This window comes from Chiloscyllium plagiosum, unplaced genomic scaffold (assembly GCF_037043375.1).
Source record: "Chiloscyllium plagiosum isolate Xiang-an unplaced genomic scaffold, Cpla_swu_hap1 HiC_scaffold_24, whole genome shotgun sequence".
Classification (NCBI taxonomy): domain Eukaryota; kingdom Metazoa; phylum Chordata; class Chondrichthyes; order Orectolobiformes; family Hemiscylliidae; genus Chiloscyllium; species Chiloscyllium plagiosum.
Window position 1 is genome coordinate 28,532,784 of NW_028270162.1, and position 17,911 is coordinate 28,550,694.

The following is a 17,911-nucleotide window of genomic DNA, read 5'->3' on the forward strand; positions in this document are numbered from 1 at the left end:
AAAAACTTAACCACATTGAAGTTAATTTTCCAATTTCAGGCTCAATCTAAAAGTTTTGCTAATGTAGAAGAACGTGTGAAATAAGAGCTGGAGTAGACCACTTAGTCCCTTAAGTCTGCTCCTCCAAAGATCATCATTTGTGGGCGGCACGGTGGTTAGCACTGCTGCCTCACAGCGCCTGTAGACCCGGGTTCAATTCCCGACTCAGGCGACTGACTGTGTGGAGTTTGCACATTCTCCCCGTGTCTGCGTGGGTTTCCTCCGGGTGCTCCGGTTTCCTCCCACAGTCCAAAGATGTGCGGGTCAGGTGAATTGGCCATGCTAAATTGCCCGTAGTGTTAGGTTAAACGGGTAAAGGTAGGGGTATGGGTGGGTTGCGCTTCGGCGGGTCGGTGTGGACTTGTTGGGCCGAAGGGCCTGTTTCCACACTGTAAGTAATCTAATCTAATCTAATCTAATCTAATCTGATCTCCATGTAAATCCGCTTCCCTGCCAGTACCTCAAGGCCCTCAACTGCCTTGTAGATATAAAAATCCCACCAGCTGAACCGTGAACATATTAAAATGACCTACCTCCCACTGCCCTTTGTATTCATGGAACTATCCAAAGGCTATTGGCCCTCGAGGAAACAAACTTTATTTCTCATTTCAAGACATAAAAGAGAGACCCCTTATTTTTAAAGGGTGCCTCTTATTTCCAGATTCATTTTGCAGCAGAACATCCTCCCAACATGAAACCTACCAAACTTCTTCTGAATCCAAAGAATGACATTAAAAAAAACATTCTTACATCATTTCTCGCCTAATGAAATCTGTTCTAAACTTTTATTTATTCATGAAATTTTTCTGGCTGGGCCAGCATTTATTGCCCATCTCTAGCCAGTGAATGGAGTGGCTTGCTGGGTCAGTTCAGAGGACAGTTAAGAACCAAGTGCATTACTGTGAATCTTAAGCCACACGTAGGCCAAACCAGGCAAGGATGGCAGATTCTTTGCCCGAAAGGACATTAATGAAACAGAATAAAAACCTGAAAGGACTGTGGATGCTGCAAATCAGAAACAAAAGCAGTAGTTTTGCAGGTTTGGCAGCATTTTGTGGACAAAATAAGAGTTAACATTTCCAGTCCAGTTACCCTTCCTCAGAACTGTTCTGACGATGGGTCACTGGACCAGAAATGTTAACTCTGATTTCTCTCCACAGATGCTGCCAGACCTGCTGAGCTTCTCCAACAATTTCTGTTTTTGTTGGTGAAATAGATTTATTTTTAAAATAGCCACCAATAATGTCTACTGCTGCCAATACAAGCATATCCTGCACAAGGCCAGAACTATACATGGTATGTTAGCCACAGTCACCCCAATATCCTGTATAACTTAAAGACTCCTTCCTCCATTCTCCTTGCAATAAAGGCCCAGCATTCCATTTACCTTGCTAATTACTTGCTGTACTGGCATGTTAATCTCAAATGAGGACATCCAGATCCCACTGTACCACAGCATTCTGCAGTCATTCTTTCCATTTAGATAAATATTCAGCATTTCTGTTCTTCTTGCCAAGGTGGACAACTTAACATTTTCCCAATTTAATACTCCATCAGCCAAAGTTTTGCTCACTCACTTAACCCATCTCTAACTCTTTGCAGTTTCTTCTTCTCCCCCCACTATCCACTCATTTTCCGACCTACTTTTGCAAGATTAGCAGATCTGGCTATAAGGCGGTCAGCCCCTTCACCAAGTCATTAATACAGATTATAAATAGTTGAGGTCCAGCCCTTGACACTCCATTAATTAGTTTGCCAACCTGAAAATGACCCATTTATCCCAACCCTTTGTTTCCTGTTCTCTAGCCAATCCTTCATTCATGCTCCTTTACCACTTCCAACACAATGTAATCTTGTGTTGCAGCCGACGTGGCATATTGTTGAATGCCTTTTGGAAACCAAATAAAGTACACTCATCTACAGGCTCCCCTTTATCCATACTCCTATCCAGTACTCAAGTATTGTCAAATTCTTCGATATTACAGCTGTCATTCAAATGACAGTCTCACAAGTGGCCTGTACTAGTCATCATGAGACAAACAACAGTTATGAATCAGGCCATTTTACCTTACCAGTTTTGGGTTTTACAAAGCCATTTGTGACATTGTTACAATCCACTGGCACTGATTCACCATTCTCCTCTTTGAAGATACTGAATTCTTCAGAAAGGGTGTGAACAACCGCTGGTAAATCACTTTCCCGTACCTGACCATACAAAGTGAAGAGAATATTAAAACGTACAGAGGACACAGTGTAGATTTCATACAGAAGTGTTACAGGCTCTAGATGAAATACATTTGCACATATTCAAATCCCAGGTCTCAGTAAGCATCAACCCACGGTACTGCACAACATAGTAATTCATAGTACCAACCTTTGGAATGGCACAGTGGCTAGCACTGCTGTCTCACAGCACCAGGGACCCAGGGCGACTGTCTGTATGGAGTTTGCACATTCTCCCAGTGTCTGCGTGGAATTCCTCTGGTGCTCCAGTTTCCTCCCACAGTCCAAAGATGTGCAGGTTAGGTGAATTGGCCATACTAAGTTGCCCACACAGTGTTAGGTGCTTTAGTCAGAGGGAAGTGGGTCTGCGTAGGTTCCTCTTCAGAGGGTTGGTGTGGACTTGTTGGGCCAAATGGCATGTTTCCACACTGTAGATAATCTAACTTAATCATTGCATCAAGGGACCAAGCTTAAGATGTGAGTGAGTGTACAGAGGTCAAAACCCACTGTAATGCAGTGGGCTGGCTTTTGTTCCTGATCAATTCTGCATGCTTATTTATAATATACCCAAAAATGCTTGGTGCCAACGCCACATATATAATTTTAAAAAGGGATGAATTCCCAAGAATAAACACCAAGCAATGATTAATACAACTTGAGAAGCATGCATTTTTTGCCTACGTTGCAGCATGTAAATGGAGTATTTTTTCGATGTCTTAGAAATTATCTCAAGACGGTCCAGCCAAATTTGGCATTCTAGGCCTGACCACTTGCTTGACTTTCCTTCAATTTCACAGGTCGGTCTTTTACGAGGAGGGAAAATGTACTCTTAGATCAAATATACGATGATTATATGTATACAATTCACAACAGAGCCGTATTCAAACTTATAGCATTACTTAATATTTCAGAATCCCTACAGTGTGGAAGCAAGCCATTCGGCCCATCAAGTTCACACTATCCCTCTAAAGAGCATCCCATCCCCCTACCATATCCCTGTGACCCTGCATTTCACATGGATCATCAACCTAGCCTTCAAATCCCTAGACACTATGGGCAATTTAGCATGGCCAATCCCCCTAACCTGCACATCTTTGGACTGTGGGAGGAAACCCATGGAGACACTGGGAGAAAATGTGCAAACTTCACACAGACAGTTGCCCAAAGCTAGAATCGATGCCAGGTCCCTGGCACCTGGAGGCAGCAGTGCTGACTACTGAGCCAGCCTGATACCCAATTGCCTAATTGAAGCTACAGACAAAATAAAAGTACCTCTTTAAAAAGAAAAAGGACCATGTTAAAAATCAAATTTTAGATTATGACATTAACAGATTCGTAAAATAAAACGTGGGGGTATCTTTCTGGTCAGTCTTAATCAAATACCAGTACATTTAGACAAATTCTATTTTCATTGAAAACCTAAATTTATGAATGAATAATTTGATACCTATTTTCACATCAACATCCAAGATAATTTCTTGCAAATGTATGCCTGAGACAGCATCACCCCTGAATCAATTTACACTAATATCATGTTGGCTGACTAGATCATTATCCTCGATAATAAGAAACTTTACAGCAATTTCTAAAAGGGCATGCTTTAACGATAAAGCAGGTACAGATCATGAAAGCTATTAAACCCAAGGCATCAAGTTAGATAACACTAGTATTGTGTGTACTACACGACCATGATACTGTAAACCAGAGAGAAACACTTGCACTCCAAATAAACTAACATGTCCGCAAGCAGACATTCCCTCAATATTACGTTGTTATTCAGTACCACCTGCTGCAGGAGTCTTCACATGAAAAAAAAATGTTGAGAAAGACAGATATTGTGCTCACCAGTATGAAGTCAGTCTGGTAGGTTGACAATAGGAATACAGAAACATTATGTTGGGCTAGGGGAGCGATCACTGATTTTGCTATCTTTGTCACTCCAATTGTCTGAGAACTGGTTGATGAATGGCCATTGGACACAACATTCAGGGCCAACCATGTTGCTTCTGCCACTTGTAGATAGTCTGTCTGAGGCAATTCTGAAACCAAGGGAGAGGAGGAAAAAGGAGAGATTTTTAGGCTTCCAAAACAGACCAGCTCAAAAGACTTCCACTTTGTGCAATCAGAACGTATGTGGTGTAATTTTTAAACTTTGTACACCCCAGTCCAACACTGGCATCTCCAAATCATGTCAATCAACAATGACCACTTTTCTTTCTACAGGTCATATACAAATTCAAATCCAAGGGAGGTAGGAAACCACAAGTAAAATCGGAGAATTAAATTCTCAATAAAAAGGTGATTCTTTTCCAAAGGAAACCTGACTGTGTAGAAAAATTCCATGATTGCCAATGATTTTAATGAAATGGAAGATCTGGAGATCAAAAGGATTTTAAAAAATGATAACTCAGAAAGGCAACAGGAACTAAAACAAACAGCCGTGAGAAGCTGAAGACCCAATGATTTATATTTCTCGAAAGCCTTCGATGTAGTAAAACATCTTAAGACATTGCACAAGAAACTTAGCTGAGACAATATGCCACATATGGCGATAATAGGATAGTACACACTACAAGGAGAAAGTGAGGACTGCAGATGCTGGAGATCAGAGCTGAAAATGTGTTGCTGGAAAAGCGCAGTAGGTCAGGCAGCATCCAAGGAACAGGAGAATCGAAGTTTCGGGCATAAGCCCTTCTTCATGCTTCTGGACATGCTACAGGCTCAGTGTTTACTAGAGCGTTGTGGCAGGAGAGATAGGGAGGGTATGGAGGACTGAAGTCAAAGTAGACCCGCTATCTCTCCTCTTAGGTCTACTAAATTTACCATCTTTAGACGGGTATTTAATATGAACTATTTAATATTCTTGCATTCTGAGCACGGAAGAATATTCTGATGAACTGGGTGTCTGAGAACCCACCGGGCTTGCTGGGATGGCAGAAATTAATTATGGACCACACTCCCTTGGACTTTTTTACAAACCTGGTGCACCACACAACAGACAAGGCAACCCTACCTACAAGTCTGGTTCAAAGGAGTATGTTTTAAAAAGGAGAATTTTTTTTTGTAAATATATTTATTAGCAAATTTTTTTCAACTTTACAAACATATAAAATTGAAAAATACAATAACAAATATCAGTATAATAAAAGGAAAACAGACAAAAACAATAACAATGCAACTACTGTCTCCTAACTATTAACCTACCCTCTAATACAAAACAAACCCTAACACTGTGCAAAGCAATACCAAAACAAAAATAAAGAAAAGCAAACAGAGAAAAAAAAAACAAAACAGAACAGCTATGCTAGGCGCAAAGCTCCCAAACAGAGGAACGTATTGTATATATTCCTGTATTAACTCAGGAGACCCACTCCAGGGCCCAAGGCTTGACAAATCTAACCATCCTGGTTAACCAAACGCCCTAGTTAAGACAACTGACAAATCGGTTTCCAAATAACTCAGGTAGGGCTGCCTTGTCTGTTGTGTGGTGCACCAGGTTTGTAAAAAACTCCAAGGGAGTGTGGTCCATAATTAATTTCTGCCATCCCAGCAAGCCCGGTGGGTTCTCAGACACCCAGTTCATTAGAATATTCTTCCGTGCACAGAATGCAAGAATATTAAATAGTTCATATTAAATACCCGTCTAAAGATGGTAAATTTGGTAGACCTAAGAGGAGAGATAGCGGGTCTACGTTGACTTCAGTCCTCAATACCATCCCTATCTCTCCCGCCACAGCGCTCTAGTAAACACTGAGCCTGTAGCATGTCCAGAAGCAATGAGTAAGAGTATCTGCACTTATTTTACATTTGGGGCACACTGAAGATGCCCTTTTTTTAAAACTTCGCCAGACGAGTCCTGTGCAGAATTTTTAACTGCGTAGCGCATGTCCTATTACAAATAGAGATCTTTCGAGTATTGTCCCATATGTTCTCCCATGTTTCAGAAGAGATCTCCACTCCTAACTCTTGCTCCCAGACCTCTCATAACCGGTTTATATCCTGCCAGGCCCTGCCAGCCAGCAGGCAATAGAGGGCACTAACTGAAAGGGTGCTTGTGGAATGTAGCAACAACCTCTCTGTATCGGGTTTATACGGCTTAGTGAGAAGTGTAGTCTTCTTCTGGATGAAATCCCTAACCTGAAAAAAACAGAAAAGGTCTCTGCTGGGTAACCTGTATTTGCAGCTCGGTTGCTCAAAAGACATCATAACCTCCCCCTCAAACAAGTCTCCCAAACTAGAAACTCCTCTCGCTGCCCATAACTTGAACCCGGAGTCCATCATCCTTGGTCGGAACCCTGGCACGCTAACTATAGGTGCAAGTGGCAAAGTCTTGGATAAGCAACCCTCACTCTGACGCATCACCCTCCATGCCTTGACTGTACTAATGACAATAGGGTTCCAGCAGTGGTCCATAACTGTCCTCATCTTATGCACGAATAACAGGTTAATTAAGACGGCACTTTGCTTGGGGGCCTCAATATCCAGCCATATTGAGTTTGGATCGTTACCTACCCAATCGCAGACAAAGGACAGCAGGGAACTCAACTGATGCCTTCTCATGTTTGGGAAATCAACCCCTCCCCCTCCTTGAGGCAACTGCAATTTAGTAAGTTTGATGAGGGGCAGCCCACAATGCCAGACAAAGGAACCAAACCACCCCATAAGCTGCCGCAGCGTTGACCTGGGAAACATTATAGGGAGCATACGCATGGGATAAAGCAAACGAGGAAGAACATTCATCTTAATGAGACTTATTCGGCCCAGCCATGAAACTGGAAGAGGCTCCCATCTCTGGAGACCTCACCTAATATTGTCGAGCAAGTGAGCAAAGTTAGTCCAAAATAACAGATCAAACCTGGGGGTAATGAAAATGCCTAGGTACCGGAACCCTGCCCGTGACCACTTAAAAGGGAACTTAGGGCCACCTTCAACTTCTGACACATCCTTAAGGTTCCCCAAAAGGAACCTTAAGGATTTTGCAAAGTTAATCTTATATCCTGAAATAGCCCCAAATGAATTGATACATTGCATCAAATGGCGTACAGAGGTCATCGGGTTCGATAAAAATAGAAGGACATCATCCGCATAGTGTAATCTTATGTGCCCTCGATCCCACTTCCAGAGCAGTTATGTGGACGTTCTGACGAATGGCCTCTGCCAGCGGCTCTATCACTAACGTAAACAACGGTGAGAGGAGGCAGCCTTGCCGACTACCCCTACCCATCATAAAATTCCCAGACTTCACCCAGTTGGTGATGACCACGGCCATAGGGTGGCGATATAAAACCTCCACCCACCTCGCAAAGACTCCACCCAATTCAAACTGTTCTAAGACGTTAAAAAAAAAATGGCCATTCCACCCGGTCAACTGCTTTCTCTGCATCTAAGGAAATCATCAACCCCTGAATTGATCATTGCTGACATGCTTGGACCACATTCAGCAACGTTTTATTATTATTAGAGGACCTACAGCCCCTTATAAAGCCTGTATGGTCCTCTTTAATAATATGGGGCAACACCCTTTCCAATCTCAGCGCCAGGATCTTGGACAGAATCTTGAAATCTGAATTTAATACAGAGATGGGCCTGTATGAGGCACAATCCTCAGAACCTTTCCCTTCCTAAGAAGGAAGAAAATATTAGCTTCTCTCAAAGTAGGTGGTAGGCATTCATGCGTATAGGAGTGATTTAAATCTCCAACATAGGCCCTGACAGAATCCCTATAATCTCCCTATAAAACTCACCTGGAAGACCATCAGGGCCAGGCGCTTTCCCACTCTGAAGTTGCCTAGCTGCCTCCTGTATTTCCTGAACGGTCAAGGGGCATTAAGGAGAGAGGCCTGTTTCAAGGTTACCCCTGGGGAGGTCCAGGTTCTTAAAAAAGGTCTCCATTTTAGCCCTCCTGTCTTCGCAACCTTCAGACCAATACAATTCAGAGTAAAAGCTCCGAAAGCCTCATTAATCTTTTTAGCATCGTATGCAAGGACCCCAGTGCTGTCTCCGATTGCAGTAATGGATTGGGCAGCACGCTTTTTCGTAGTCAAGTACGCTAAATACTTCCCTGACCTATCCCTATATTCGAACAGCCTCTGTCTCGCAAAAGCAAGTTTTCTTTGCGTTTTGTGTCAGTATTGAATTCAAAGCAACCACCTGATTGGCCTGCGAAGAAATAGTTGGGGGTCCATAAGGCATCCTGTCCACTGTCAGATCCAAAAGAATTAAAATGCCCCCCCCTCCCCCCATAATAATGTGCCATGTTCCAAAAGCACTCAACTTAGAGAAAGCACTAATCAAAAATTTGAGAGGATGCACTGGAGGTCAGTAGACATTTAAAATGCCATCTTCCTCCCCATGTATCAGAGCTTTAAGCATCACAAACCACCCCTGCTCATCTTTCACCTGCTTTAATAATGTGAACAGAAGATTTTTCTGGATAAGTACCACCACTCCCCTACTTTTAGTAGTAAAGGATGAAAAGAATACCCGGTCATACCCCCTCTGTTGTAATTTCAGGTGTTTCCCATCATCAAGGTGAGTTTCCTGCAACAAAATGATATCAACCATTTCCCTCTTAAGGCTAGAAAGCACTTTTTTCCTTTTTAACAGGCGAATGACTTCCTTTAATATTCCAGGTGCACCATTTAATAAGACACTTAGCCATATCTCCTTTCAGACACCCTTGAACCCCTCGGAGGGAGAACACTGCTTACAAAGCACCGAACATAAGTAAATAAAGACCCATAGAATCGAAAAACTTTATATACAGAAACTACTCTATCATAACTATAAACAACTATTACTACCAAAAACTATAAAGAAAACCAACTATAAAACCTTGAATGGAAGACTCTTCCCCCTGCCCATAGGGGGCACTCACCCTACCCACCCCCTCCTTCATAGCTCCTTCAAACCCAGACTGTGCCCCAGTCTTAGGTCAGAAAAAAAAACAAGGAGAGGATCCTAAAATCAACAGGAAAAAAAGACACAGTCAGGACGAGCACTCCACCCATTCCTGACTTCATGTCACCCCTACTTGTGACTAAAAGAGAAACAGAACAAAAAATTTCAGGCCTAGGCCTTTTTGGCATAGTATCACTTTACATACACACTATTATTAAAACAGCATACATTTTGTGTAGGGTTATTGTGAAGGGGTGCCATTAAAGATGGATTTGAAAGTACAAAAGATTAAAATTTTTAAACAAACAAAAAGGCATTGCCAGTCCAGGACCCAACATAGACAGTCTCAATACAAGGATTTAGGTCTGGATTAAGTCAGGATAACTTAGGAGCCCTTAAAACTAAACTGGCAGCTTAGTCCCAATTCGGAGATTCCCAAATCTCAGGAGTATCTTGTGAGGACATGGACTGCTTCAAGTCATGAGACTACACCCTGCGCTCCCAACCTAGCCAGCTCCACGGCAAAGACAAACAGTCCTCTGTAATTTTCATGGAGTCAGGTCAGCGTTTTAAAGAGCTGTGATTCATGGTACCTCAGACATCACGAGCCTTAGTCTACACAAGGCAACATTTTGAAAGACAAGTTCTAAAGATCTCCTCAAGTCCCAATGCCAGGTCATGCCCCCACCATCGCAATGTCATCTATACCAAGCAATGCAACTGCCATGTCCATTTGGCATGTAATATTCTGGATAAAAATCAGCAAACACAAGATAAAAGGTGTTAAAAATAAGCTTTGTTTAAAAAAAAAAGTTGTTCATTTGTATTTCAAAAAAATGATGGAAAGTAAAGTCCTTTCATTCCAGGACAGTGGAAGTAACAGTCAGAGTCCCTTTAAAGTATTAATACCAGGAACTCTAAGCAATTTAAACCTCAAATTTGTGTAAATAATGTACAATTGACAGCAGGGATGCTGAGTATCCCTAACAGGTCCATTCTTCTCCAAAATACAAATAAATCAGGCGACTGACTGTGTGGAGTTTGCACGTTCTCCCCGTGTCTGCGTGGGTTTCCTCCGGGGGCTCCGGTTTCCTCCCACAGTCCAAAGATGTGCAAGTCAGGTGAATTGGCCATGCTAAATTGCCCGTAGTGTTAGGTAAAGCGGTAAATGTAGGGGTATGGGTGGGTTACGCTTCGGCGGGTCGGTGTGGACTTGTTGGGCCGAAGGGCCTGTTTCCACACTGTAAGTAATCTAATCTAAATCCTGTCTCAATAGTCTTCTCCATTAATTTCCCAGCACTGATGTACTTCACAATTTCCTGGATTATCAGTGTTGCCCTTCTTGAATAAAAAGGAACAACATTGACTATTCTGCAGTCTTCAGGGACCTTGTCTGTGGCTAAAGAGGAATCAAAGACCTCTGTCAAGGCCTCAATAATCTTCTCCCTTGCCTCCTTCAGTTTTCTGGGATAGATTCCATCAGGCCGTGGGGGAGTGGTTTATCTTAAATGTTTCTGAAGACACCCAATTCCTCCTCCTCCTTAATATTGACATGCCTTAGAGCATCAACAAACCCCTCTCTAATCTGATCATCCATGTCTTCCCCCTTGGTGGATACCACAGAAATACTCATCAAGGACCTCACCCACTTCTTCTGGCCTCAACCTATAAATTCTCTCCTTTGTCAGCGAGTGATCCTACCCTATCCCTTGTTACCCTCTTGCTCTTTACACATATAAAATGCCTTAGGATTCTCCTTAAATCCTACTCAATGATATTTCATGGCCCCTTCTAACCCTAATTTCTCTTTCATGTTCTTTTCTGCTTCCTTTATACTAGAGGGCTTTGATTTTTGTTTCCTAAGCCAGATATATGCTTCCTTTGTCTTTTCAACTAAAAGTACATCTCTCATTATCCAAGGTTCCCAAACCTTACCTTCCTTGTCTTTTATGCTCACCATGCTGGCCCTGAACTCTGATCAACTGGCCTTTAAAAACTCCTACAGGTCAGATGTGGATTTACCTTCAAAACAGCTGCCCTCAAATCAACTCTTCCAGTTCTTTACTTACAAGAGAGAGACCGAGGAAATTGAAACTTCTGGGAATACTGGGCCAAAAGGAGGAGAGGTCATGACATTGAAACTTAAAATTCTTACAGGATGTGGCTTGTGGAGACAGATGGGATATTTCTCTAGCTGGTGACTTCAGAACCAAGGTACATAGTCTCCGGACAGGGAAAAAATGCCATTTGAGACTAATGAGAATGCCAAAGATTCACCACCCTCTAAAGGGCTATGGATCAAGTAGATTCAAGTCAGAAAAAGCAAGAAATTTCTGGAGACCAATGGTATTAAGAGACATGATAATAGTGTGGTAAAGCGGCATTAAGATGATGATCAGCCACTAGCTAAAATGGCAGGGGAGGCACTATTGGCTGAATGGCCTATTCCCATGCTCCAATGTTAACACCGAAATCCTAAACACAGAACTCAATATAATTAATTTGGGGTTGGGATGCTTAGGGAGGTGTAGAGTGAGCTATATTGGAGTTGGTTTAAAAAATTAACTCAAAAATCATATAGAAGTGGGTGTGTGTTGCAGAGAGTACAACATCTCACTTTAAATCTGACACTAGATTCAAATCCAGCTTATCCCTGGAGGATGGCTGTCTCCTCAATCCACTTAATATCAGTGTCACTAGTGATAGTGCAGGAGTGTGACACGTTTCAGACAGGCTCCAGGTTGGCAGAAGTCTACAGCAATGAAGCTGCTGATTTCTATTCCAATGCAATAATCTCAAAATAAAGCCACAAGGGCAGGTGAGTACCAAAAATATAGGGAAAGATTCAAATAAGCACTGAAGGCAACCTTTTTATTGACATTACAAAATCTGTCACATAATAAACAATCCTCCTTCTCAGCCATACCCCATCAACTGATTTATTGATCTTATCTGGATTGACAGAAAAATACTTGGTGGAGCTAGACAGAGTGCATACACAATGTATTGTGATAATCTACGATTTCTAAAAATGTTACAATGTTACAAAAAAGCTTAAAAATGCCAAGGTGTAAATATCCAGAAGAAAATTAAACTGCAGCAATTCATTCCATCTCTTAGCATTCTATAACCTAAAGTCATAAGCATTAGATAACTCACTGATTTATTCCCCACATACTGCTATTGTCGAGCGGCTTTTATCTTTGCAATCAACTGGATTTACAATGTAATGATAAGATGGTCATAATTTACTGCACTGTGCAGATTGCCACTAGGGCAGAATAACTTGCAGAACGCAATTAGATAAACTTTTCTTCAAAGAGTGCACACAACAAAAAGAACTCAAGATTATGATCTTATCTTAAAGAACCATGATCTTATGACTCCTTCATTTGCCTGGTAAATCCTGGCTTTGCATTTGGTCGTAAAGCAAAGAAGGATAAAGACAGGAGATACTATCCATCTAAATGCATTTAGTGGAGTTTTAATAGTGAGCTCTCCATGCCCATGTAAACTCAAACTTACTTGCCATTTTAAAAGTGTGCAAGTATTTGTGTAGAAGAGGTAAATTGGGATTTGTCTTAAATACAAATACATAGTGTGTCAGCTGTGGCTCTGTTGGCAGCAGTATCACATCTGCAGTTGCCATGCTCAAAGTTCAAATCCCTACTCCAGGGACTGTGCACAAAAAGCTAAGGAGGATGTAAAAACATTGAATGGATGCAGATAAAATTCACAGGAATGGTTCCAGGTCTGTGTGAAATATCTGCCCAACTGGAATAAATAATCAAGAACCAGCGAACATTGATGAAGAAGGTGAAAAACAAACAAAGTGGTGATACAAAGGAAAACATTTTTTTAATGCAGCTAGTAGTTGCACTGCCTAAGGAGCGTGGTGGGGACAATTTAACACAGAGGCCTTTCATAAAAAAAGCAAACTAAGAATTATTTGTAGAGAATTAATGTTCATGGTGACATGGAAACAACCAAATGAATGGGACTTGCTCTTGCAGATATTTACCACGGACATGAAGGCCTAACACACACAGTCTTATGTGCTGCAGCCATTCCATGATTGTACTTGACATGATATTTTGAGCTTTCCTTTAAAGTTTGCCAATAAGCTGGTTTAAGCAAACCGATCTGACTGAAACCTTATGCAAGAAGTTCATAACGCTCAAATCAGAAAAGAAAAAAAAAGATTGGATTGGGCGAGACAAAGGAGGAAACAGAAACACATTAATGGCATATAGAGGCTGCACTGAGGATTATATTAAATTTCAACAAGAAATGCCATGTTTTTGGAACTTCAGAACCAAGAGTTACCTACAGCACCTTTCAATGCCTCAAGATGTCCTAAAGTGCTCTCCAGGTAACACAGTACTATTGTAGTGCAGTCATTGATGGAACAAAATGTGCCAGCCAATATGCTCTCAGCAAAAAGCACTGAAGTATACAAGTGTTGTATTTTTAGGCGCAAACTTGAGAAATAAGTGCTGGATGCCTTGCTTTTGATCAAACAATGCCAGGGTTCTTCCACGTCACTTGAAAAGACAGGCAGTGTCTTGTTTTCCTGTCTCATCAGACAGTCAGAATCTCCAATAAAAGCAAATCTGCCTTCAGTACCACTCCAGAGATTGGTGTTGAAAATCTAGAAACCACAACCTTCGGATTTCAGAGAGGAGAGTGCCATCGCTCAGCCATCTTTTTGGATGGGGATAATGGGGTGGGCGTTACGGAGTTTCAGGCAGCTACCAGGTGTAGCATGCCAGTTGCCCAACTACCAAGGTGGCAACAAGGTTTCCAGAATTAGAGACCAGGACTTCATTAGCATTGGAACAAAATGTTCCAGGCTAAAGTGGCATTCTGGTGCCCATGATTGGCCATTATTGCACCACCCTCATGGCTGGTGGTTGGAAGTGACAGGATAGGATTTGGGCAGGCAGACAGGTGGGCAGTGCAGTGGGTTATTAAAAACTTACAATTGTTGGGCCACTTGGTCACGGCCCTATTGCAACTGATTACACCAAGTGCTCACTTGCAGTTGTGTTTGCATTCATGAAAACCACAACTTTCAAGTGAACCATAGGTTCACACAGTAGTCAACTAAAGGTTTGATTATTTCAGATATTGTTCACCTGGAAAATCAACACACAATTTGAACTAAGATATAAAACAGGTGCAGCACTCTGTACTCTTTCCACTTACAAAAATAAGTCACTAACATTAAAAGCAATACTGCATTAATTGGTGGAGAAAAAAACATTGCAAGTCATACAGTAGAATTAAAAATGGACACATCTGGTAACTCAGTGTTTAGCACATAGTGCGTTACCCCACAGCAGCAAGACCAATCATAAAAGCACTAAAAACACTTGCTTTTGGTTCGGTTTGTTCCCGAAGAAAAAAAAAAGTGGTATCAAGGTGAGGGCAGGGCAGAGGAAGGGTCAGAGCCAGAGCCAGAGCCAGGCAATTGTAGAGCACAGAAACAGATTTTTCGAACCAATTCATCCATGCCAACCAGAGATCCCAATCCCATTTGCCAGCATTTGGCCCACAACCCTCTAAACCCATCCTATTTACGCACCAATTCAGATGCTTTTTAAATGTTGTATTGTACATGCCTCCAACAATTCCTCTAACAGCTCATTCCATACACACACCACCAGCTGCAAGAAAAAGTTGCCCCTTACGTCTCCTTTAAATCTCTCCCATCCTTAAACTTATGTCCTCCCCTACCTTGGGGAAGAGACCTTGGCTATTTACCCTGTCCACACATGTTTATAAAAAAAGGTTTATAAAATCATTACCCATCAGTCTCTGATGCTCTGGGGAAAAGCACCTGCCTATTCAGTCTCTCCTTTTAGCTCAAACCCACCAATTTCTGCTACATCCTTGTAAATCTTTTCTGTACCCCCAAAGAGGAAAAAAAAACCAAATTGTGCTGAAGGTAGTTGAGTACAAACAAATAGTTAAAATTTTCTCCCTTTGAACTTAACATTTTATAGACCATCAACTCAAAATTCACATCTCACACACACACACGATCATATAAAGCATAAAATTTAACATCTACCATTCCTACATTTACAGAAACATTTTCATTTTATGTTTCTTACCTTTCAAAAAAAAGTGTTGCATTCTAAAATGTAGTAGTTTCAGGTTTTACACACATTTGAAAATTGGGAGACTCCAATTCTTTGGATGTCCTTAAGTTTGAAAACCTTACAGCTTTAAGTCTCTGGAACTATTTTATTACTATATCTAACACTTCTGCAATAGACTCTGATCAACACTGGTTTAAAATTAAAAAAGGAATGTTATGATGCCAGAAAATTGTGGGAAATGTGTCAAAAGTGATTAATTTCTGGAAGAGGGCCAGAATCTCTGATGTCTCTCTCCTCTGCCACCCTCCAACATGAAGCACAGCTCATCATATTCACACGGCTGCAAAAAACTAGATTAGCTCACAAGCATACTGCTGGCACTTGCCAAGACTGCATTAATTACAGAAATTCAATGTGACACACACACGTTATATCCCACAATGACCACCAGTTGTGAAAGTGCAGCTTGGTGACATTTTGTTACATTTCCCCTCCTGGTAAACTGTAAACTCAAATCATTTGAAATGAAGCATTGCACATATTGATCTTCACAAAATGCCACTGTACCCGACTAGGTTATCTTAAACTTAGCTGCCTCTAAAACAAGAGAATTCCCATTTCTTCATCCTGAGGGCTTCTCCAAGCCAAAATCTCTGGCAGCAATAAGCATTTAAATGCCATTAGGAATTCAGGTTCAGCACTCCTTCTGGTCATCTTCCAAGCACAAAATGACTAATGAAAACCAAACTGCAATGACATGCAGGGATTGAAAAACAACTTGCTCAGCAATTCAATGTCTCTGAAACATTTAACATAGCTTCATAAAAGTTATGAAGCGAAAATCCAAAGCAATTTTCATGGAGAAAAAACGTTCAAAGTTCAGATTTAGTAAACGCCCCTTATCTATTCCAAGTCACAATTCTCTTGTCCAAAATGAAGACTTCATTCAACACCAAAACTTATTTTGCCATAGGGAGAACAAAAGGAACTCACCAGCACCAACTGTTACTTAAAGTGTTAACTATTCCCTCAAACTCTCAGGTTTACAAAATTGGTGAAATCTGCCAGCTGTTTCCAAAAGAAACCTTTTATAAAATTTTCTGACAAAATGCCATTTCTCAATAACTAAAGTCATTCTGTCCTGTGCATCAGTGATGTAGATTTCCTTTAATGTGAAGGACTTGCCAAACACTGCTTAGAAATGACATGAGCAGTGAAACCCAAACACAAATCACTTTTGTGTAGTATCACAAAGCTGGCAGAGGGATAACATACTATTCTTATTAGCTACTGTCTCTGCAGAATGAGGGATGTCAAAATAGCACAGATTATATTCCTAGCAATTCTGAGAAGCATGCCCAATTAGCAATATTCAGGTACTTGAGGAATGGCAACCTTAAGTGTTGAATGGAGATTTTGTTTTAAGATGGATTAGTACTTTCAACGTAATCATACACAACTTCACACATTCAATCCCCTCCTCTATTGGTCTATTTATCTTTCAGACTAAGTAGGGTAATGTTGTAAAACACCAAAAAGAAAAACAGGAAAATAATCAAAAGCACAGAAAGGGAGTGAAATTTTTTGCAAGTCAATAACACGTCTGTTCTCTACAACAATGACTAGCATACAAATTGGGAAGACTTTTACATGAAAACAAAGAGGGTATGCTGCAACAAACACGGATTTAAAAAAAAAATTTCATGGGATGTGAGCACCATTGTTAAGGCCAGCATTTGCTGACCATCCTGTATTGCCCTTTAACAGAGTGGTTTGCCACATTACTTCAGATACAGTTTCCTTCCCTAAAATTATATTTAAACCACCACCCCCTGTCTGATCATTATGATAATCGAAGATAGTTTCTTGGTCATCATTGACAAGACTGATTTTCAATTCCAGATTTATTCACTCAACTTAAATTCCACCAGCTTCCATGGTAGGAACTGAATACATTTCCTTAGAGCATTTTATTACTAGTACAATGTCATTACTACTATGACACTGTCTACCCCCAAATTAATAATCTCTCCGTACCAATTAAAGTCAGAAGGAAATGCAAAAGCTTACACTGTTGTAGCTGAGCATAACCATTTTAAAAAAAAACATAAGATTGTAATGTGAAGGAGCCATTCTTAGAGCATACATTCAGAACTCAAAAAAAGGTGAAAAAGCTAACATGTCAAAAGCCAAAGAAAAACTACAGGGAAAAATGACCATCATCAAGGCCATTGCCTCAAATGGCAACTGAATTATTTAAATTCCTTTTCATGGTACAGGATTCACTATGTCCAACCAAAAGTTTTTAGGCTCACATTCCACAAATTAGCTGTCTTTTGTTTTCTGCGTAAGCTGAAACCAATGAACTCTGGTATGCACCACTGTAAACCAACCTCCAATGGCATCTATTCATTTCAGGACATCATGCACTTCTCAAATGAACAAACATTGGAAACCTTGGACACGTGAAAATATTAGGAACAAAACAGTAACAGACGGTGTATGGGTAATTATCTGGCAAGAATTTGAGATAAAACTTCAACATTTGTGGATCATGTTTGATTTCCTGATGTCAATTATTAAGCCACACATTAATATATATAAATTTATGCTTTCGATGGTTGAGGGCTATTACTTTGTTC

At 40.9% G+C, this 17,911-nt stretch overlaps 1 protein-coding gene across 2 annotated transcripts in view; it reads right to left on the bottom strand.

Annotated features, from left to right (window-relative positions):
• LOC122562637 (cytosolic arginine sensor for mTORC1 subunit 2-like) overlaps nucleotides 1-17,911 on the bottom strand; it is a 56,617-nt gene that overhangs the window by 18,363 nt on the left and 20,343 nt on the right. For both annotated transcript variants that reach the window (XM_088000001.1, XM_043715654.2), the window contains exons 3-4: nucleotides 4,108-4,301; nucleotides 2,112-2,244 (exon numbers count right to left, since the gene is read on the bottom strand). In XM_088000001.1, the coding sequence (XP_087856127.1) occupies nucleotides 2,112-2,244; nucleotides 4,108-4,301 (327 nt within the window). The remainder of the gene's footprint in view (nucleotides 1-2,111; nucleotides 2,245-4,107; nucleotides 4,302-17,911) is intronic.